This window comes from Musca autumnalis, unplaced genomic scaffold, assembly GCF_047663935.1.
Source record: "Musca autumnalis isolate F117 unplaced genomic scaffold, ASM4766393v1 scaffold_3, whole genome shotgun sequence".
In the NCBI taxonomy this organism is placed as follows: Eukaryota; Metazoa; Arthropoda; class Insecta; order Diptera; family Muscidae; genus Musca; species Musca autumnalis.
In genome coordinates, this window is record NW_027411866.1 from 237,227,952 (window position 1) to 237,252,168 (window position 24,217).

Genomic DNA, 24,217 nt, shown 5'->3' on the forward strand with positions numbered 1-24,217 from the left:
ACCTCAGGTTGCAGGCTTAGTTGAAAAAATCCAAAAGGCCATTCAAAAGTTCATAGGCAAAGTCACCACCTTCAGTATCGGCAGCCTTCTTTTTCTTGTTCTTCTTAGCTTTCTTGGCTTTTTTCGTTTTTGCGGCAGTTGTGCTCTCTGTGGCTGGAGCCAAAGTATCAGCCAATGTGGCAGCAGCTGCTGCCTCATCCATCATTTCAGTTGCTGGAGCAGCAGCGGCTTCGGTACCCTTTTCATCTTTACTTTGGGCAGCATCAGCGGTACGTGTGGCATCAACAGGAGCGGCTGTGGCAGGAGCTACAGGTTTGACCTCATCTTCATCATCGTCATCGGCCAATTCATCCAAAAGGCCAGCTAAACTGAAGCCACCATAATCGGCATCAGCTGGGGCTTCGGTATCATCATCATCGGCATAATCAGCATCAGTATCCTCATCATCATCGGCTTCTTCGTCTTCGGCATCTTCGGTGTCATCGTCGTAATCATCTTCGTCATCGTCACCAGCTGCAAAAAAAATATGGTAAAATAATTCGTGAATATTTTTTAATATTTATAGGAAAAATTACATTATTAAATTTTTATAGGAACAATTTCATTATGGATTTTTTAGGAAAAATTTCACCAAGAAATTTTCAGAGAAAAAATTTTATAGGAGAAATTTCATCATGAAATTTTTATAGGAAATTTTTCATCATGAAATTTTTATGAGAAAAATTTCATCATGGAATTTTTATAGGAAATATTTCATCATAAAATTTTTTAGGAAAATATCATCAAGAAAATTTTAATTTTTCCTATAAATTGTATCGTGAAATTTTTATAGGAGAAATTTCATCATGAAATTTTTATAGAAAAAAATTCAACATGAAATTTTTATAGAAAAAAATTCAACATGAAATTTTTATAGGAAAATTTTCATAATGAAATTTTTATAGAAAATTTTTTATCATGAAATTTTTATAGAAAAAATTTTATCATGAAATTTTTATTTATGAAATTTTTATAAAAAAAAATTTCATCATGAAATTTTTATAGAAAAAATTTCATCATGAAATTTTTATACAAAAAATTTCATCATGAAATTTTTATAGAAAAAATTTCATCATGAAATTTTTATAGAAAAAATTTCATCATGAACTTTTTACAGAAAAAATTTCATCATGAAATTTTTATAGAAAAAATTTCATCATGAAATTTTTATAGAAAAAATTTCATCATGAAATTTTTATAGAAAAAATTTCATGATGAAATTTTTATAGAAAAAATTTCATCATGAAATTTTTATAGAAAAAATTTCATCATGAAATTTTTATAGAAAAAATTTCATCATGAAATTTTTATAGAAAAAATTTCATCATGAAATTTTTATAGAAAAAATTTCATCATGAAATTTTTATAGAAAAAATTTCATCATGAAATTTTTATAGAAAAAATTTCATCATGAAATTTCTATAGAAAAAATTGAAATTTCTATAGAAAAAATTTCATAATGAAACTTTTATAGAAAAAATTTCATCATGAAATTTTTATAGAAAAAATTTCATCTTGAAATTTTAATAGAAAAAATGTCATCATGAAATTTTAATAGAAAAAATGTCATCATGAAATTTTAATAGAAAAAATGTCATCATGAAATTTTAATAGAAATAATTTCATCATGAAATTTTTATAGAAATAATTTCATCATGAAATTTTTATAGAAAAAATTTCATCATGAAATTTTTATAGAAAAAATTTCATCATGAAATTTCTATAGAAAAAATTGAAATTTCTATAGAAAAAATTTCATAATGAAACTTTTATAGAAAAAATTTCATCATGAAATTTTTATAGAAAAAATTTCATCATGAAATTTTTATAGAAAAAATTTCATCATGAAATTTTTATAGAAAAAATTTCATCATGAAATTTTTATAGAAAAAATTTCATCATGAAATTTTTATAGAAAAAATTTCATCATGAAATTGTTATTGAAAAAATTTCGTGATGAAACGTAATTTTTATAGAAAAAAAATCATAATGAACTTTTTATAGGAAAAATCTCATCATTAAATGTTTATAGGAAAACTGTCATCGTGAAATTTTTATAGGAAACATTTTATCACGAAATTTTCATAAGAAAAATTTCATCATTAAAATTTTTTATGACATCTTTATAGGAAAACTTGCCCCCTCTACTTACCTCCAAAACCGAAAATATCATCGTCATCATCTTCCTCCTGTTTAACAGCTTCACTGGGCAAGGGTTCGGCTTCGGTCACCTTCAAACCGTCAGAGCCAAATTTGAAGCAGGACACACGGAGAGCAGCCTCAACTTCATCATCAGCACGCAATTCAAAACCTAAACAGGCCTTGAAGTTTTCACTAGCCTTGGAGAGACCATAAATGCGGCCACAGAATTGAGAATAACCACCAGGCAATCCAACACAAATTGGACGGGCACGTCTGCCTGAAAAAGACAACAACAAAAAGATAACAAAATCAGTACCCCTCATTTAAAAGCAGTCCGTCCCCCTGTTCAAAACTTACTCGACACAGTTCTGGTAATCAAAGTCAAATCGCCATATTTCAAACTGACAGCCATTTTTTCATTACCCAAATAGCTCATGCGGGCACAACCGGGTCCCTTGATGGGAATGAAGGGTAAATTGAAGTTACGACAGCAATCACAATGGTTGCCACTACATTTGCAGTATTTGGCCAAAACATTGGAGTTTTCTTCTTCACCCTTGACAGGAGCTTCAGTGGCGGCAGCAGTCACGGGGGCAGTGGTTACAGCAGGAGCAGCTGTTGTAGCCACAGATTGGGCGGCTTCTTCAACAGGTGTATTTTCGGTAATTGCTGCAGCTGCGGCAACTGCAGCTTCCTCTTCTTCTTCGGCCTGATCCACCACTTCACTATCGAAAATCACTTCATTTTCACTATCCAAGGGGGCTACATCGGGATCAATTTCTTCCGGCGCCAAATCCAATTGTTTAAAATGTTCAGAGATTTTATCACCACGTTTGTAGGAGGCAGCTTGTGTGCTGCCAACCAGGCACGCAGCCGCTAGGCACAGGAGGATGAAGGAGGTTTTCATTTTGTAGTCGGCTTGCAGGTAAACTTAAACTGAAAGAAAAAAGAAAACGGAAAATGGTTAGAAGGATTTTTAAAACATATTTTTTTGAATATTTTAATTAAAATTATTTTTTTTAATTTTTTCCAGTACGTGGTTTTTTTAAAAAATATTTTTCAAGCACATGAATTTTTTAAAAAAATATTTTTCAAGCTCGTGGATTTTTTAAAAAATATTTTCCAAGCTCGTGGAATTTAAAAAAAAAATTCCAAGCTCGTGGAATTTAAAAAAAAAATTCGAAGCTCGTGGAATTAAAAAAAAATCCAAGCTCGTGGATTTTTTAAACAATAGTTTCCAAGCTCGTGGATTTCTTAAAAAATATTTTCCAAGCTCGTGGATTTTTTAAAAAAAATTTTCCAAGCTCGTGGATTTTTTAAAAAATATTTTCCAAGCTCGTGGATTTCTTAAAAAATATTTTCCAAGCTCGTGGATTTTTTAAAAAATATTTTTCAAGCTCGTGGATTTTTTAAAAAATATTTTCCAAGCTCGTGGATTTTTTAAAAAATATTTTCCAAGCTCGTGGATTTTTTAAAAAATATTTTCCAAGCTCGTGGATTTTTTAAAAAATATTTTCCAAGATCGTGGATTTTTTAAAAAATATTTTCCAAGCTCGAGGATTTTTTTAAAAAATATTTTCCAAGCTCGAGGATTTTTTTAAAAAATATTTGCCAAGCTCGAGGATTTTCAAGAAATATTTTCCAAGCTCGTGTATTTTTTAAAAAATATTTTCCAAGCGCGTGGATTTTTTAAATAATATTTTCCAAGCTCGTGGATTTTTTAAAAAATATTTTCCAAGCTCGTGGATTTCTTAAAAAATATTTTCCAAGCTCGTGGATTTCTTAAAAAATATTTTCCAAGCTCATGGATTTCTTAAAAAATATTTTCCAAGCTCGTGGATTTTTTAAAAAATATTTTCCAAGCTCGTGGATTTTTTAAAAAATATATTTTCCAAGCTCGTGGATTTTTTAAAAAATATTTTCCAAGCTCGTGGATTTTTTAAAAAATATTTTCCAAGCTCGTGGATTTTTTAAAAAATATTTTCCAAGCTAGTGGATTTTTTAGAAAAATATTTTCCAAGCTCGTGGATTTTTTAGAAAAATATTTTCCAAGCTCGTGGATTTTTTGAAAAATATTTTCCAAGCTCGTGGATTTTTTAAAAAATATTTTCCAAGCTAGTGGATTTTTTAGAAAAATATTTTCCAAGCTCGGATTTTTTAAAAAATATTTTACCAGCTCGTGGATTTTTTTTAAAAAAATATTTTCCGAGCTCGTGGATTTTTTAACAAATATCTTCCACGCTCGTGGATTTATTAACAAATATTTTCCAAGCTCGTGGACTTTTTAACAAATATTTTCCAAGCTCGTGGATTTTTCAAAAAATATTTTCCAAGCTCGTGGATTTTTTAAAAAATATATTCCAAGCTCGTGGATTTTTTAACAAATATTTTCCAAGCTCGTGGATTTTTTAAAAAGTATTTTCCAAGCTCGTGGATTTTTTAAAAAATATTTTCCAAGCTCGTGGATTTTTTTAAAAAATATTTTCCAAGCTCGTGGATTTTTTAAAAAATAGTTTCCAAGCTCGTGGATTGTTTGAAAAATATTTTCCAAGCCCGTGGATTTTTTAAAAAATATTTTCCAAGCTCGTGGATTTTTTAAAAATTATTTTCCAGGCTCGTGGATTTTTTAAAAAACATTTTCCAAGCTTGTGGATTTTTTAAAAAATAGTTTGCAGGCTCGTGGATTGTTTGAAAAATATTTTCCAAGCTCGTGGACTTTTTAACAAATATTTTCCAAGCTCGTGGATTTTTCAAAAAATATTTTCCAAGCTCGTGGATTTTTTAAAAAATATATTCCAAGCTCGTGGATTTTTTAACAAATATTTTCCAAGCTCGTGGATTTTTTAAAAAGTATTTTCCAAGCTCGTGGATTTTTTAAAAAATATTTTCCAAGCTCGTGGATTTTTTTAAAAAATATTTTCCAAGCTCGTGGATTTTTTAAAAAATAGTTTCCAAGCTCGTGGATTGTTTGAAAAATATTTTCCAAGCCCGTGGATTTTTTAAAAAATATTTTCCAAGCTCGTGGATTTTTTAAAAATTATTTTCCAGGCTCGTGGATTTTTTAAAAAACATTTTCCAAGCTTGTGGATTTTTTAAAAAATAGTTTGCAGGCTCGTGGATTGTTTGAAAAATATTTTCCAAGCCCGTGGATTTTTTAAAAAATATTTTCCAAGCTCGTGGATTTTTTAAAAATTATTTTCCAAGCTCGTGGATTTTTTAAAAAATATTTTCTAAGCTCGTGGATTTTTTAAAAAAAAATTTCCAAGCTTGTGGATTTTTTAAAAAATATTTTCCAAGCTCGTGGATATTTTTAAAAAAATATTTTCCAAGCTCGTGGATTTTTTAAAAAATATTTTCCAAGCTCGTGGATTTTTTAAAAAATATTTTCCAAGCTCGTGGATTTTTTAAAAAATATTTTCCAAGCTCGTGGATTTTTTAAAAAATATTTTCCAAGCTCGTGGATTTTTTAAAAAATATTTTCCAAGCTTGTGGATTTTTTAAAAAATATTTTCCAAGCTCGTGGATTTTTTAAAAAATATTTTCCAAGCTCGTGGATTTTTTAAAAAATATTTTCCAAGCTCGTGGATTTTTTAACAAATATTTTCCAAGCTCGTGGATTTTTTAACAAATATTTTCCAAACTCGTGGATTGTTTTAAAAAATTTTCCAAGCTCATGGATTTTTTAAAAAATATTTTCCAAGCTTGTGGATTTTTTAAAAAATATTTTCCAAGCTTGTGGATTTTTTAAAAAATATTTTCCAAGCTTGTGGATTTTTTAAAAAATATTTTCCAAGCTCGTGGATTTTTTAAAAAATATTTTCCAAGCTCGTTGATTTTTTAAAAAATATTTTCCAAGCTCGTGGATTTTTTAAAAAATATTTTCCAAGCTTGTGGATATTTTAAAAAATATTTTCAAAGCTCGTGGATTTCTTAAAAAATATTTTCCAAGCACATGGATTTTTTAAAAAATATTTTCAAACCTCGTAGATTTTTTAAAAAATATTTTTCAAGCTCTTGGATTTCTTAAAAAATATTTTCCAAGCTCGTGGATTTTTTTAAAAAATATTTTCCAGCTCGTGTATTTTTTAAAAAATATTTTCCAAGCTATTGGATTTTTTTACAAATATTTTCCAAGCTAGTGGATTTTTTAAAAAATATTTTCTAACCTCGCAGATTTTTTAAAAATATTTTCCAAGCCCGTGAATTTTTTAAAAAATATTTTACAAACCCTTGCATTTTTTTAAAGATAGTTTCCAAGCGGGTTTTTTTCGATTTTCTGCTAAAAAGTTTTCAACTTCCTAACAGGTCTTTTGCAACATTCCATCCAAATCCCATTGCCAAAGTTTGACCGAAACCGAAAAAATTTCACTTTTATCACTTCCTCAAAAAAAAATCAAATACCAAATGTTGACTTCAAAAATTATGCCAAATAAAGAATCAACAATGTGTCAATACCGTAAAGGTTCCAAATTAGGTTTGACAGGCATTTTATCAATTTAAGTTGGCTGACGGAAACCTCAATATTAAATTTCACCTTTTCAACATACCAAAGACTACGACAACAACAAAAACAGCAACATCCAAAAATAACCAACAATCCAATATCCATAACTTAATAAATAAATATTTACATATTCAAAGTAATCAAATATGTGAAATATGGAAATTCGAAATCAAAACGATAGTGAAATTATTTACAGAGCCAGAAAGAATGTGGAAGAAGCCCCCCCACTCATCACTAATGGATGGTTGTCACGTCGGTCGTAACATTTTTTTAAAAGGTCTTAAGCAAATTTTTGTGTTACCTAATTTAGAGTACATTAAAAAAGTTTTAAATATTCATGTTAGTCGTCAAACAGAAAAAATGAAGGGGAAGGGGACCCAAGTTGTTACCAAAGAAGTAAGATATGTGGTGGGAAACAGTTTTTCCATCAGAACTTTTTCACTCACTTTTTAAGCTCCCATTTCAATGCAATCCCCAAATCTTGAACAAAAAATGTTCTACCGAACTTGTTGAAAACTTCAACTATCAACAAGACAGTATCTAAGCCTCTACCCTTTACTATGTGACCTATCTTTTTCTCTCTTCATCTCTTCACACCAAAACAAAACTTGTTTAAGCAAAGAATGCGTAAGTTTTTTATGTTTGGTTTTAAACGAAAAAAGAAAAAAAAAACACATTTTTGTTGGTGAAATTTAACTTTTGTTTGTTTTGGTGATACTTCGCACCTCATTCATTCACAACCCCTCCTCCCACTTCACCCATGGCTTTTGCTTTCAGCACTAACGGAAGAAAGTCTATAACCCACAAAGAAACGAAAAAGAAGTAAGTCGGTTATTACGTTAACAGACACCCAACAATGTTGGGGTACAACAACAGCAAAAAACGTTGACATGCGAACGACGAACATGTTTGGAGTTCCATTATTTTCACAACTTTATTATTTTTGTCGGCTTATTACAGTGGGTCATGGTTATGTATGCCGATGGCATAATAAATAATTTCTAGACCTAGGTTGGGTGCAATTACAAAATTTGTATGGCAAACGTTATTGTCTAAGACTAGACAAATAAAATAATGTCATAATGCAGGAAAAATTAGGAATGGATTGGATAAAAGCAATTCGTACAGGAAAGTGATAATAAATAAGTATTGTTTAAATCTATGATGTCTCAGGTGTAATGTTGCTTAAAATTCCACAATGTATTCTCTATCACGTAAGAATTAAAAAATTAACATGTGCAGTTTTTAAAAAATATTTTTCACGTGGATTTTTTAAAAAATATTTGTCAAGCACGTGGATTAAAAAAAACATTTTTCAAGCACGTGGATTTTTTAAAAAATATTTTTCAAGCACGTGGATTTTTTAAAAAATATTTTTCAAGCAAGTGGATTTTTAAAAAATATTTTTCAAGCACGTGGATTTTTTAAAAAATATTTTTCAAGCACGTGGATTTTTTAAAAAATATTTTTCAAGCACGTGGATTTTTTAAAAAATATTTTTCAAGCACGTCGATTTTTTAAAAAATATTTTTCAAGCACGTGGATTTTTTAAAAAATATTTTCCAAGCTCGTGGATTTTTTAAAAAAAATATTTTCCAAGCTCGTGGACCTTTTAAAAAATATTTTCCAAGCTAGTGTATCTTTTAAAAAAATATTTTTCAAGCTCGTCGATTTTTTAAAAAATATTTTTCAAGCCCGTGGATTTTTTAAAAAAAATATTTTTCAATCGCGTGAATTTTTTAAAAAATATTTTTCAAGAGCATGGTTTTTTTAAAAAAAAACATTTTTTCAAGCAGGTGGATTTTTAAAAAAAATATTTTTCTACACTTGGGATTTTTTTAAAAAATATTTTTCAAGCACGTGGATTTTTTAAAAAATATTTTTGAAGTACTTGGATTTTTTAAAAAATAGTTTTCAAGCACGTGGATTTTTTAAAAAATATTTTTCAAGCACGTTGATTTTTTAAAAAATAATTTTTCGAGCTCGTGGGTTTTTTAAAAAATATTTTTCCAGCACGTGTGTTTTTTTAAAAAATATTTTTCAAACACGTGGATTTTTTAAAAAATATTTTTCAAGCACGTGGATTTTTTAAAAAAAAATTTTCGCGCACGTGGATTTTTTAAAAAATATTTTTCAAGCACGTGGATTTTTTAAAAAAAATATTTTTCAAGCAAGTGGATTTTTTAAAAAATAATTTTTCGAGCTCGTGGGTTTTTTAAAAAATATTTTTCCAGCACGTGGATTTTTTTAAAAATATTTTTCCAGCACGTGGATTTTTTTAAAAAATAATTTTTCGAGCTCTTGGGTTTTTTAAAAAATATTTTTCAAGCACGTGGATTTTTTAAAAAATATTTTTCAAGCACGTGGATTTTTTAAAAAAATATTTTCAAGCAAGTGGATTTTTTAAAAAATATTTTTCAAGCACGTGGATTTTTTTAAAAAAATATTTTAGAAGCCCTTGGATTTCTTAAAAAATATTTTTCAAGCCCGTAGATTTTTTTAAAAATATTTTTCAAAAAATTTTTAGTGTACTTGGATTTTTTAGAAAAAAAATTTTCATTCACATACATTTTTTAAAAAACATTTTTCAAGCAAATACAATTTTTAAAAAATATTTTTCAAGCAATGGATTTCTTAAAAAATATTTTTCAACAACGTGGATTTTTTAAAAAATATTTTTCAACAACGTGGATTTTTTAAAAATTATATTTCAAGCACGTACATTTTTAAAACATATTTTTTAAACGCGTGGATTTTTTAAAAAGTATTTTTATAGCACTTGCATTTTTAAAAAATATTTTTCAAGCCCGTGGATTTTTTAAAACATATTTTTCAAGCCCGTGGATTTTTTAAAAAATATTTTTCAACCCCGTGGGTTTTTTAAAAAATATTTTTCAAGCCCGTGGATCAAGCCCAAGATCCATAAACGTTGATTTTTTAAAAAAATATTTTTTAAGCACTCCAAGATCCATAAACGTGGATTTTTTAAAAAATGTTTTTCAAGCACCCCAAGATCCATAAACGTGGATTTTTTAAAAAATATTTTTCAAGCACCCCAAGATCCATAAACGTGGAATTTTTAAAAAATATTTTTCAAGCACCCCAAGATCCATAAACGTGGATTTTTTAAAAAATATTTTTCAAGCACCCCAAGATTCATAAACGTGGATTTTTTAAAAAATATTTTTCAAGCACCCCAAGATCCATAAACGTGGATTTTTTAAAAAATATTTTTTAAGCACCCCAAGATCCATAAACCTGGATTTTTTAAAAAATATTTTTCAAGCACCCCAAGATCCATAAACGTGGATTTTTAAAAAAATATTTTTCAAGCACCCCAAGATCCATAAGCGTGGATTTTTTAAAAAATATTTTTCAAGCACCCCAAGATCCATAAGCGTGGATTTTTTAAAAAATATTTTTCAAGCACCCCAAGATCCATAAGCGTGGATTTTTTAAAAAATATTTTTCAAGCACCCCAAGATTCATAAACGTGGATTTTTTAAAAAATATTTTTCAAGCACCCCAAGATCCATAAACGTGGATTTTTTAAAAAATGTTTTTCAAGCACCCCAAGATCCATAAGCGTGGATTTTTTAAAAAATGTTTTTCAAGCACCCCAAGATCCATAAGCGTGGATTTTTTAAAAAATATTTTTCAAGCACCCCAAGATTCATAAACGTGGATTTTTTAAAAAATATTTTTCAAGCACCCCAAGATCCATAAACGTGGATTTTTTAAAAAATGTTTTTCAAGCACCCCAAGATTCATAAACGTGGATTTTTTAAAAAATATTTTTCAAGCACCCCAAGATCCATAAACGTGGATTTTTTAAAAAATATTTTTTAAGCACCCCAAGATCCATAAACCTGGATTTTTTAAAAAATATTTTTCAAGCACCCCAAGATCCATAAACGTGGATTTTTAAAAAAATATTTTTCAAGCACCCCAAGATCCATAAGCGTGGATTTTTTAAAAAATATTTTTCAAGCACCCCAAGATCCATAAGCGTGGATTTTTTAAAAAATATTTTTCAAGCACCCCAAGATCCATAAGCGTGGATTTTTTAAAAAATATTTTTCAAGCACCCCAAGATCCATAAGCGTGGATTTTTTAAAAAATATTTTTCAAGCACCCCAAGATCCATAAGCGTGGATTTTTTAAAAAAATATTTTTCAAGCACCCCAAGATCCATAAGCGTGGATTTTTTAAAAAATATTTTTCAAGCACCCCAAGATCCATAAGCGTGGATTTTTTAAAAAATATTTTTCAAGCACCCCAGGATCCATAAGCATGGATTTTTTAAAAAATATTTTTCAAGCACCCCAAGATCCATAAGCGTGGATTTTTTAAAAAATATTTTTCAAGCCCGTGGATTTTTTTTAAATATTTTTCAAGCCCCTGGATTTTTTTAAAAAAATATTTTTCAAGCCCGTGGATTTTTTAAAAAATATTTTTCAAGCAGCCTAAGATCCATAATCGTGGATTTTTTAAGAACCCCAGAGCATAAACCGGGATTTTAAAAGAATACTTTGCAAGCAGAAGAACTGGAGTTGGGCAATTCAACGACCTAGATCACTGTCCTAGTTCAAAAACGTATGAGTAACGTCATACAAACTAACGTGTGATATTAAGTACACGAAGTTTGTTCATACAAACGACCAGTGTCCATTGAATTAGATAGTGAACTAGGCCGTTCAATATAGTTCATTGGCACAACTCTAACAAGAACCATTAAAGAATATTTTTTCAAGCATCTCAAGTGCTAATAACATGGATTTTTTAAACGTTTATTTTTTCTGAAGAATATAGAAATCATGGTATTATCAGAAATCCTTCATTTAAATTCTATAAATTTTTTACACGCCAGGACTAAAAAATCTGGTTGTTTCTATGCTTTACGTCACAGGCTGAGGTTTTGTCTTTGGCATAACAGACTTTTTTATTTGGTGCATTTATTTCAATTTTACTGTATGGATACAGTTTCTATTACCACAGTGTGCTGCCATTGTCATGTTCTTTTTTCTTTGTAACTGTGTTTTCTGGGCTCCATACAAAAAAAAGCAATAATTGACAGACAGATATGCCTCTTAGGCAAACAAACATTAAAGGCGATTGATGACAGCTGGTAGCAACATAAAGAAGACAATTTAAATGTTATTGACTGGTTTGAGTTTACCTTTTTGTTGTTCTTGTTATTTGTTGATTTGCTAAAAGGCAATAAAAATGAATATTGCTATCATATTTTGTTAGAAAAAAATGGGTGGGAAGAGTTTTCATGAAATTCATAGGACAAAAAACGTCTACATTAATAGGTGTTAAAGCGACAAAAAGAAAATACAATTTAAAAGAAAATTGGGTCATATTGAGAAGCATGTTACAGGTGTCAAAAGTTATGTGTTTAAAAATTGGATAAATAAGAAATTCTCCACAAAAAATCGCTAAAAGAACAAACGGCAGGAACGTCCCTAATATTAAAGAGTCCAGACCTAAGATAAGAGTTTATCGTTCTCATGATTGGTGGAGTCTATGCTGCTTATGGATTTTTTATTTTTTAAGTAATACAAAAATGTAAAGCCATTTTTCTCAAAGCTTTTTTTTTTGTAATTTGTCCTAAAAAAATTAACTTTCAAAATTGGTGCAGCTCAAAATAAATTATTAATTAATTTTTGGAAAAATATTGAAGAAAATAATTACTTAATTTTTGATTTAATTTTAAATTTATTTTTAACATCAATTTTATCATTTTTAGTTATAAATTAAAAATGATAAAATTCATGTTAAAAATAAATTTAAAATTAAATCAAAAATTAAGCAATTTATTTTATTCAATATTTCCCCCTAAAATTAATTAATAACAGTCAAATAAATCACCTTTTTAAAAATGGTTAAATAACGAATTTAAAAATAAAAAAATATTTCAAAACAAAAATAAACAAAACATAAATCTCTCCTTCTATTTAGCATTCATTATGGCCCACGAGAGATTATTACGAAACAGATTGTCGGTCGGTTTTATTAAACAAAATATTTTTTTTATTATGTGTGAATATTATTTAAACAAATGCATATTTCCGATATTGTTAAAATTGTTATAACGATTTCACAAAAATTAGCATTCATTAATAAATAATAGTTAAAGAAAATAGAAAGTGTTTCTTTCATTCACGTGGTGATGGCCATGGCGGCGAGTGATGCTGATGCCGGTAAATGAGATTGGGGGTTGGATGACAAAACTAAGAAATTCCAAAACCAAATGAAATATTTTAAATTGCGTTGTAACAATTAATTGTGTACGAAGTTCATGCATATTTCCGTAATAAATTATTTAAATTTACCGGTATTTTTTTAAATTGATTTCAAAGATGAAATGATAAATGTTTTAACTCTTAATTATTGTTTCGTTTTCAAGATTATCTGCAGCACATTTTCAACATCATTTGTAACAATCCCACACACATACACATTCATAACTTTGTATAAATTATGTCATTTTGTTAGTTTGTTACATAAGTGTGGAATTTAATCCTAAGGCAAACATGCTGCTGTAATTATGATAACCTAAGGCATTATGTGAAATATTGAAATATGATATTGAATGTTTGTCATCAATAATCATTTCGATTATGTGATATTATGCCCAGGGTAAAAATGGAATTCCTTTTAAATTAGTTGCTAAATATTATGTAATACACGCCTGTCCGCTACTGAAAGAAGACTTAATAACAAATTTCAGCCATCTGCTATAGTTTCCGAGAAATAGCTACGTCTTTCTCCAGAAATTTGCAAAAATTACGTATTTCCCAAAAATGGGGAACTATCGAATCCCATGTAGAAATTAAATATCTTTGACAAAAAAAATTGTGATTTTTGGCCAGGAAAATCGATTCCTGAACCATTGTGTTCCGGCAGAATTAATTAGAGCTCATGGGGCATTATCTCAGGAAATATGGACTTGTCCGCAAAAAAAAAATGTACAGTAGAAGGAGTAGACAAAAATTAGAAGAGAGAGAAAATATTACGACATGCAAAATTTAGATCCAATCGGTTACTGCGTTCGAGAGTTGACGTGACCATAATTTTGGCGAAAAATTTTGAACTATTGTGAGGGAGGTACTAGAAGAAATGGACTGATATGGTCCATCTTCGAACTTAAACTAAGTTTAGACAAATATTACCAGATCCAATTTATGGACCAAATAGGTTTTTCCGTTATAGTGCCCTCCAGCCAGCCGGACAGACAGACGAACGGACACGGCTAAATAAATTGTACCGGGACTATACCACAAATATTGACCTATGCCAATTTTTGATAAGACCCACAAGAAACAGTTATTCATAAAATTTTATCCGTGAGGAGATCTAAACTTAGATATTCCAAAATATTTGAACTCACGTTGGAGTGATATCGACCCCTCCACCTTCGCTGTAAATTTGGAAAATCACGTGGATTTTTACAAAAATATTTGTAAAGCCTTTGTATTTTTTTGAAAAATATTTTCAAGACCTTGCATTTAAAAAAAAAAAAATATTTTTCAAGCTTTGTATTTTTTAAACATATTTTTCAAGCCCTTGCATTTTTAAAAAAATATTTTTCAAGCACGTGGATTTTTTAAAACATATTTTTCAAGTTTGTGCATTTAAAACAAATTCAGACACGTGCATTTTTTAAGAACTATTTTTAAGCGCATGGATTTTTAACAAATATTTTTTAAGCACGTGGATTTTTTAAAACATATTTTTCAAGAACGTGGATTTTTAAAAAAACATTTTTCAAGAACCTGGATTTTTAAAAAAAAAAATATTTTTCAAAAACGTTGATTTTAAAAAAACATTTTTCAAGAACATGGATTTTTAAAAAAAAAATATTTTTCAAAAACGTGGATTTTAAAAAATATTTTTCAAAAACGTGGATTTTAAAAAAATATTTTTTGAGAACGTGGATTTTAAAAAAATAGTGTTCAACAACGTGGATTTTAAAAAAATAATGTTCAAGAACGTTGATTTAAAAAAAATAATGTTCAACAACGTGGATTTTAAAAAAATAATGTTCAAGAACGTGGATTTAAAAAAAAATATTTTTCAGTAACGTGATTTTCCAAGCTGGTGGAAATATTTGAGAAATATTTGAACTCTACCCCTCCACCTTCGCTGTAAATTTGGAAAAACTCTAACAAAGTGAAAACTTTGAACCAAATTGGTACGTCCTTAGTTTTAGATTGGGAAACCAGTTCAAAAACAAAACCACTCCTGTCCCAAAAAATACAGCCTACATAAAAAGGATACCGGTGAAAGCGGGCTAGAAAAATACTTGACGGGAGTTGGCAGAACATCATTTAAAGTTCTTCTATAAAGGGAGGATCATCTGAAGGTAATTTAAAAGGAAGAAGTTTAAGGACTCATGGTTATCTTTAGACCGAAGACATTTTTCAGATCTTCTGTAGACCAAAAGCTTGGCATTATGAAGCCACGATTTAGAGTAAAAGCAATAAATAACAAATAAAAGAGTTAAGTTCGACCGAACTTTTTATACCCTCTACCATAAAATATTTCAAACATTTCGGTGGGATGAGGTGGCTGAAACTTAAACAAGTAGGAAAAGCATGAACTTTTTATACCCTCCACCGCGAACTATATTGAAGTGAATTCCGAAAACACCGTATATTGGAAGATATCGTCCTAGGGCGTGGACCTATACCGACAAACTTCAGGTGGAAAGTTGTATACCCTCAACGGAAACTAACTACCAAATTTCAGTCATTTCGGTGGGATATTTAGGTCACAACCTTTAAAATACCGAAAATCAGGAGGTACCATTCCTGCCATTTCTGGAAAATATTGAGGCCACAACCGTAAAAACACCGAAAATCTGTAGGTAAGTTCTATGGGGGCTATATAAAGTCGTGGAGTGAGTGATTTGGCTAACACCTTCAAAATTCCCAAAATCGGTAGGAACCTTTCTATAGGGGGGCTATAAGAAAACGTGGACCTATACCCACAATTCTTCTTTCCAGTAATGTTTTATACCCAAAACGGAACCTAAATATCAAATCGAAGTGCTTCTTACGTTTAGAAAATGCCGAAAATCCGACGATATCGTTCTATGAGGGAAATAACAAACCGTCGAAGTTCTATGTATTTTTTGGACGGGAGCGCTTACAAGGTCTTTTATAGATAGAAGTCGCATTGAAGGTCTTCCATAAACAAAAGACCTATTAAAGGTCTTCTATAGACAGTCACTTTATAACGGTTTTCTATGGACAGAGTACCTTCTTCTATAGACAGAAGACCTTTTAAAGGCCTTCTATAGACAGATGACCCTTTAAATGCCTTCTACAGACAGATGACCTTTTACAGGTCTCCTATAGAAAGAAGACCTCGTAAAGGGCTCCTATAGACAAACCTCACAAGGTCTTCTATTGTTAGAAGTCGTTTTGAAGGCCTTTTGAAGGTCTACTATAAACTATAGACCGATGACTTTTTAAAGGTCTTCTATAGGCAGATGGCCTTCCAACGCTGTTATATGGTCAGAAGACCTTTTGAAAGTCTGTTATAGACGGTAGACCTTTTAAAAGGCCTTCTATAGACAAAATACCATTTAAAGATCTTCTGTAGATAGATAACTTTTTAAAGGTGTTCTATGTTCCCAAGGTCTCCTTTGGACAGAAGACCTCTTAGGAGCCTTATATACACAGACCACTTTCAAATAGTCCTCTATGCACATAAGACATTTTTAAGGTTGTATGTGTCATAGTAGCACGACTATCGAAGAGATGATTATAACACATTATACCTTTAAAATGTGTTCTGTCCATAGAGGACTGTTTCCTTTCCTTCTATATACAGAACACCTTTTAAAGGTCTTTTTACGGGCAGAAGACCTTCCAAAGGTTTTCTTTGTAGAGAAGACGTTCCAAAAGACCTTTTAAAGGGTTCTATAGACAAATGACATTTTGAAGGTCTGCTATAGAAAGAAGACCTATTGAAGATCATCTATACACAGAAGACCTCTTAAAGGTCTTCTATACACAGACGACCTTTGAAGACGGAAGACCCTTTTGCGCTGCAACCCTGATGTCCTAAATACTGCTACAGTCAGTTCATACAAGACACATACGAACTGCAAGTTATCTAGAGTACAATAATATAAACGATCAAATATAGATTGGTTTTAACACAATTGCCACCGTGATGCAATGGTATCCACATCCCCTTTGTCCATATTTACATTAGGCAATTTTCCTTGCAGCAATTGTCAGTTTGATGGTAAGAGAGGTGAGGCATATGGTAACCCTTTGCCTTTCAACACCCTCTCTCACCAACAAGTAAGGTTATCCTCAGAAAGACGCCATTTAGAATGTTTTCTATAAGCAAAAAAGGAGACATATAGACTTTATCAAGGTCTTACATAGACTTAAGATATTTTAAAGGTGATCTGCTGAATCTATTGGCTTATTTTCATAGGTACGTATAAACAAGAATCCTGCTTGGGACAGAAGTCACTTTTCGGGCTTCTTTTGCGAAATCGAATCTTGATTCGCAGTTACTCGTTGCAACCATGGTACCCTAGGTACTACTATCAAACGTTGACAGGTCTGTAGTGCGATTCTCTAGCACATTTTTTGAGTTACCGACAAAAATCGGTAAAATAAAAAGGCTAATCATTTCGGTACTTAACGATATTATTCGGTAAGTTAGCGACCAATAAAAAGTACCCGATTTTTCGGAACTCAAAAAGAGTCAGAGAATCGCACTACTGGCATGAGAAAGATCTGTCGTAGATAAAAGACTATAGGATCTGTATGTGATCAAGGGCTTAGTCATATCTGGAGTATAATCATATTAACGCTCAAATATAATTTGGTTTTAGACTAATGAAACTTTCTCCTATAAAATATCTTTTGAAGGTTAATCTTACAAAGCAATCCTTTCCAATGTTTTCTGAAAGCAACAAACCACGGAAAGGAAGGAAACCCAAAGACAAAAGACCTTCTCAAGATCTTACATAACCTGAAGACAATTTAAAAGGTACTGAGCTAATCCTATTTTCTTATAGGTATCTATAAACAAGAATTTTGCTTAGGAAGTAACTCGATTAACAGGCTTCTTTTGCGAAATCGAACCTTGATTCCCAGTTACTCGTTGCAACCATGATATCCTAGTCTACTGCTGTCATACGATGATGGATCCAACATATGTCGAGCTGTCGAGGGTAAAAGAAAATAGGATCTGCCAATTTGCTAGAGCCGAACCCACGTTTACACATGACAGGGCAGTTGACTTCATGTATTGGTTATCAAAAACCCCAAACTTGCCTGTGTGACGTAGGCGTCCCGACAACTGTAAAAACAGTTGTAAAATTATGAATGAAAATCATCGATTTCTATTTGTTTTCCGATTACATATTTTTTTTTTTTGTTTTGTTTTATCCCAGTCCTGTTGTTGTTGTTTTTTTTTTTTGTTTTTTTTTATATTTAAAATAGTTTTGGTTTCATTTATTAAAAAATGTCCATGTTTACTGTCTACGAATATTACCAGACAGTGTCGAGGCAACTAGCCAAATGTTTGTATGTATTAGTAAATCAGAGTTGTATTTACAGACAGTCTATCTTGTGTAAATACCAAGTAATACCTTTTATGTCAATAATAGACATTTTCGAGGTCTTCTTTCGATAAAGGATATTGTCCAGGTTTTCTGTAGACAAGCGAAGTTATAAAATACAAAGAAGGCCCTTAACATGTCTACGTACATAAGACAACTTGAAGGTCATTTAACATATAAAAAGAGATATATCCTCAGCCCATGTGAATAAAAACACTTTTTTTACATTTGAACTTGCCGACAAAAATGTAGATTAGGATAAAAGTTCAAAAGTGTTGCGGAGGAGGTACTTAAAGGAATGACCGACATAGTCCATTATCGAATTGGATGTTATTTTGGAAGTCATATGTTTTCGATAGATATTGCGCCCACTAGTCATTTCAGTGGATCATCGTATAACTTTTGGACCCGTATGCCAGGAATCATGGACTTGTCCACGGAAAACATAATATTGCTGTATCGCATCGGTATGCATTTTCAAAGGATTTTCGAACAGACCCTAAAATGCACTTGGACACAAATGTTGAACTTTTGTGGGGGAAGTATCCTAAGGAGAGGACCGATATGGGTCATTTTAGAATTTAAACGAAATTTGGACAAAATATTAGGAGATCCAAAGTTTGGACCAAATTGATTGCCCCGTTCTAGAGATATCGTACATACCAATTATGTGACTTTTTTTAAATATTGGGGGAGGGGCGGTCGGGGAAGTACCGAAAGTTGTGGACCGGTATTTCCCATCTTCGAATTGAAACTAAGTTTAGACAAAAGATGACGAAGGCCAAATTTTGAACCAAATCAGTTCGAGACTTATCGTGCTCTCCAGCCACTACATATGGTGCCATAGGGGTTTTTTACACCTTTCGGGGTGTTTCTCAAGAAGTTAGACTTGCCCCTGAAAGGCAGCGAATGCATGTTGCTTCAACAAAAACCAAAGTGATTCGAGAGCAGGTCTTAAAGTAAACTTATTCGAAATTGTGTGTAATAGGTACCCGAAGCAGTGGACAAATATAGTCCATATTTGAACCTGATGTATATATAATTGTTCCACAAACATCCCATAAGGGAGAAGGGAGACTTCTCTCATATCAATGAGTGCACCCCGATTCATATTAGCTCAATGATATGTGACCTACAGTTTATCGCCGAGTTCGAACGGCATGTCTAAGACACCACTTTTGTAGAAAATTTGTGTTATAGTTTGGATTTACCGAACAGATTTATAGCGTTCCGGTTAACTTAAAGTTAAAAGTGATGATTGAATTTCAAGGAGGAGCTTCAAGTCATTAACTCTCAATGTGAAAATTATATTTTTAATTTTTTTAATTTTTAAGGGGGCAGTGAAGACAAGTTTTTACAACAAAAATCAAAGCGATTCAAGAACAAGTCCTAAACTGAACTTTTCCGAAATTTTGTTTGGAAGGTACCCGATGGAATGGACCGATTGAGTCCATATTGGAACCTCATCTAAGTCTGGTATAAATTTCACTATGTGCAAAGGACCAAACCGGTTACTCCCTTCAAGAGTTATAGTGCGTACAAATTTTCCGAACATTTTCGAATGGGGAGTGGGGGGGGGAATCCGAAGGAGTGGACCGATATAACCCATCTTCGAACTTAAACTAAGTTTGGACAAAATAGAACGAAAACCAAATATTGGTCCTAATCGGTTAGTCCGTTCGAGTGTTATCGTGTGCTCCAGCCAGCCAGACAGACGAACGGACGGAAGGAAGGAGCTAAATCAACTCCAAATTGTCTGAAACACATTTCGTCCAAACATACTTGGGGTCTAAAACCATTATTTCGATGAAGCACATTTTGCCCGTATGAAAGTGTATATACCCTCGTTAGCATAAAGGCCTGGGTACATAAGCTGCCTCGCCTGATTGCCTTGCTTTCATGCTTCATTTCTGATATAATAAAAATAAAAGAATAAAGAAGGCCGAACAAATTTCGAACTGGGTTGCCTTTTTCCTTTTTATTCTTTTATCAGCAGCAAGCAAGGCAATCAGGCGAGGTAACTTTTGTACCCAGGCCTTAAATGCTGAGGGTGTAATAACTAATTTATTTATTTTTTTACTCAACGTTTCGGGGGTTTTTCCAACTTCACCAGGAGTTTTTATTGAAAATCCTATGACAATAATGGCCTAGGTACATAAGCGGGTGGCTATCTTGCTTACGTTAATTCTGGAAGAAGACTAAATGGAAAACGGCAAACAAGTTCGAATTTGTCTCGGCCGTTCTTTATTATTTTGCCAGAAATAACTTAAGCCAGGCCTTAAAATTTTTAGTTGTCAAGCTATATAGACTTGGGTACATAAACGACTAAATTTAATGCTTGTATTTAAATTTAAAATACATGTATTTTGCTTTTGTATTTTTGAACGCACACGCAACACGCAAAGTTATAGGTTTCGCCCTAATAAGTCTTTCACTGTGTTCAAGCCGGATTTCCCCAACTGGCAGCCCTATTTATATTTTTCTATGTTCCGAAATATTTGCATTGGGCATCCCTAATTCTGCTCAGAATTGTGTTTTGTATGCTCTCATTCTCTCTCCGTTACATTATACCTTTTCTTTTAATAAACACTTATTAACTGAGCATCAACCAATACGCTTGTCCTTGGTAAGCAAACCTCTAATACATCGCATTTTCTTTCCTCTTCTTCCATTCCATTATTCCTTGTGGATGAATCTTGAGGGAAATATTCCCACTATTGAAATATTTCGAGGCTGGTAGCAAGAAACCAACCGCTCTTCATTACTTGTGAAAATACCCACAATTGGCGTTTTTACATGGTAAAAAACTAAAAGAAGAAAGACAATCGAGTTCGACTTGAGCAGGGAAAATCTTTATTCTTTTGCCAAAAATCCCTTAAATTATTTCTGGTAAAAGACAATCGTTCACTATTTTGCTGTGTATATACCGAGGCTTTTAAGGCGGAGATACATAAGCCACACAGCATTCTTACTCAAGTCCCTTCTCATGAAAGAATATAAGGCAGTGAGAAATCCAATTCGAATTTTGACTAGCCAATTCCTTATTCTCCTCCCGCCAACCTTTGTGTATCCTCCTTCAAATTACCACAACTATTATCCAAATAACTCTTAACGATCTAAAGAGGCTCTGTAGGTTTCATATGGAAATAGCGACTTGATTTTCTGAACAGAACTCAGAGATCCTGTTTAAAGGTATATATTGCTGCTCTCTGAAATATTTTCATTTCCATAGTCAATCTGTATCCGGTCTTGTTTTTCTTTATGACAAATACCACAATCATAAAAAAAGAATATCACCTTCAAAGCTATTTTCTTTAATGTAGAAACTAAAACTTTCATTATTTCGCTACCTCCAAAAAAGGTTCATGCCATGAAGGTCTCGAAGTTTCTCAAATGTTTCCAAACAAAGTGACACAATTTCACAAAAAAAAAAAAATATTACACACTCATAACAAAGTGGTGGCCTTCAGTCAATGACCAACTAACTGGTCATCCATCTAACCACAATAATTCCACAAAAAAATGAAATGCAAACAAAACAAAAATTTTCACTTAATCGCAACCGGTTATCATGACTGGACCAAGTGGATGGATACAATCAAGACAAACTTGAGAAGGTCTTCACTTAACATAGAGACGACCCACATTCTTTTTATGTAACAATAAAATTTTCTTAGAAACCGGAACTTGTCATCATCATTCCATACAACAATTGGCATTTGTGAACATTTCAAGTGAACATCAGGATGATCCGTTGATATGAGATAAGTGAGATGATACCCACATCACGTATCTCGTGTAAATGCAGTCTTCAAAATTGGTTTTACAAGATCTTTGTTTTTTTTTTTTTTTGTGGTAAAAGAAAGTCAGCTATTATGTAAGTTATTTGTTGTTATTGTTTTTCATTTATCCATTCATAGAGTCATCTTTTCTTTTTATTTGTTTTTTTTTTTCATTTTGAGATTTAAGATTTGTTAATTTTCTTTACCTAAAACACACGCACGTACGTACAAACGAACACACACACGGCTCGCTTAGCCTTTGTTAAAAAAAGCCAAAGATCAGCGTTATATGAACTAAATAACCGTTGACTTTGAAATGGGAATTTCACTTTTTTTGTAGCTTGTTAGCTTTATTAGTCACTTTTGGAATTGGATTTCTTGTATTTGGCGTTCAATTTGCAGGCGAGCGAGTGAGCGAAGACACGTTAAGACGCTTCGCGTCAAGAATTAAAACTAAATCGAATTGTGGCGATCAAATGCTGATATTGATGGTCAAAGACATTTTGTGGGCCAAAAAGAAGTGGTTGCGGTTGCAGAGGTTTCCACCTGACAAGAAGAAGCAGAAGCCACCGCAAGTTGTAAGACAAACGCAACATACAATACCCTACCATCAAACCAACCAAAAGTGTATTTCACTATGGTCACACATGCGCAATGGGAATTACCTTGATCTCTATAGCAAGTTTTCTCTGCCAACATGTTTGACAGCTAGCTTGATGTTGAATTTCTTTTCTTTCTTTTTTGTTTTAGTCATAGCTACCCTGCAGATTAGACCAACATTAACATTCCCCAGTAACGGTTGTCGTATAGGCACGTTCCAACAGGTGGTGCGTCTATGCCTCATCAGTCTTTAATTTGGAACTTGACCGTCTTACCTGCTATGCATGCGGAGGCTATGCCAGAAGCCGATGAGCAAGCAAACAAAGGTGCGCACAAAAGACAATACATATTCAATGCATAACTCCATTAAAGTCGCATAACAATTTGTAAACGGAACATGCGGACGTTAAATGGTACTTAAAGAGTTGCCAGATTCCATTGAAATATTTTCTACCCGAAATAGGAATCCATGGCAAGGTGGTTTGATGGAGTCAATGCATGGTACAATAATTAACAGATAGAAGCAAGTGTTGTCAACAATCAATACAATACTTACTTACTGGCCCATTACAGAACATTTATTCCATAGACCGAACTAAGAAAATATCTCCAATTCTCTCTGTTTAGTGCTTCGCTTTCTGGAATACCGCGCCTTGTCATCTCCTCATCCACTTGTTTGCGCCATCTATTCTTTGGCCTGCCAATTCTGCGTGCACCGCCATGTGGCTCGTATATATATGCTTTTTTAGCGGGTACATCATCGCTCATTCTTATTATATGGCCTAGCCAACGCAATCGCTGCATCTCGACACGTTTAACTATAGCTTCGTTCCCGTACTTTTAATAGTAAAATTCGTAAAAAAGAGAACGCCATTTTTGTTTAAAGAGAAGTGAATATTTTACAACTTTTTCGTATACGGGAACGTTTATTCGGGTAAAAGTCGTAAAAGTTGTAAAAACTTTTTAGTTCTGGAACAAAGCTTATATTGATTTCGTTGTATAGCAGATACAGCTCGTGGTTCATACGACGTCGATATTCACCGTCAACGCAGATTGGTCCGTAGACCTTTCGAAGAATTTTTCTCTCAAACACGCCAAGCACTGCCTTATCTGCTTGCAAAAGTACCCAGGCTTCGGAACCATACATCAGCACGGCTTTGTTTTTAAAGTGATTACTTAAGCAAAAGTAGGATCTGTTGGCCAACACAATTCTTTTTATTTCACAACTGATGTCGTTTGTTGCGTTTACGGCGGGGCCGAGGTATACGAAGTCTTTTTCTACCTCAAAGTTATGGGAACCAACTTCAACAGTTGGTCCGATCTCAATGGACGCATTGCGCGTCGACACCATCAGCTTGGTCTTCTCGCCGTTTACCGCCAGACCCACTTTAGCAGATTCTCCTTCGACCTTCATAACGGTATCGGTTACTTCCTTTACTGATCGTCCAATGATGTCTATATCATCAGCATAAGCAAGTAAAATGTGGCTATTGGTGCAGATTGTGCCACTTCTTTTGACGTTTGCCTCTCGTATAACCTTTTCTAGCA

General features: G+C 32.1%; 1 protein-coding gene across 2 annotated transcripts; it reads right to left on the reverse strand.

The window, feature by feature from the left end:
* Positions 1-16: 16 nt before the first annotated feature.
* Positions 17-23,445, reverse strand: LOC141397248 (uncharacterized). 2 transcript variants are annotated; one of them, XM_073973347.1, is made up of 4 exons: positions 23,226-23,445; positions 2,539-3,117; positions 2,192-2,458; positions 17-513 (listed from the first exon to the last, which is right to left on the reverse strand). In XM_073973347.1, exons 2-4 carry the CDS (start codon positions 3,086-3,088, stop codon positions 17-19), a joined length of 1,314 nt encoding a protein of 437 aa, XP_073829448.1. In that variant the 5' UTR covers positions 3,089-3,117; positions 23,226-23,445. The 2 variants fall into 2 exon arrangements, with proteins under 2 accessions (XP_073829448.1, XP_073829449.1); XM_073973348.1 differs by lacking the exon at positions 23,226-23,445 and adding an exon at positions 22,276-22,378.
* Between the last annotated feature and the right edge of the window lie 772 nt (positions 23,446-24,217).

What these genes read in the sequence shown, in the direction of transcription:
- LOC141397248 (XM_073973347.1), bottom strand. Translation starts at nt 3,088, where the DNA reads ATGAAAACCTCCTTCATCCTCCTGTGCCTAGCGGCTGCGTGCCTGGTT. An exon ending in GATTACCAGAACTGTGTCGA is followed by an intron (nt 2,459 to 2,538) that starts GTAAGTTTTGAA and finishes TGTCTTTTTCAG; the next exon opens with GCAGACGTGCCCGTCCAATT. An exon ending in TGATATTTTCGGTTTTGGAG is followed by an intron (nt 514 to 2,191) that starts GTAAGTAGAGGG and finishes TTTTTTTTGCAG; the next exon opens with CTGGTGACGATGACGAAGAT.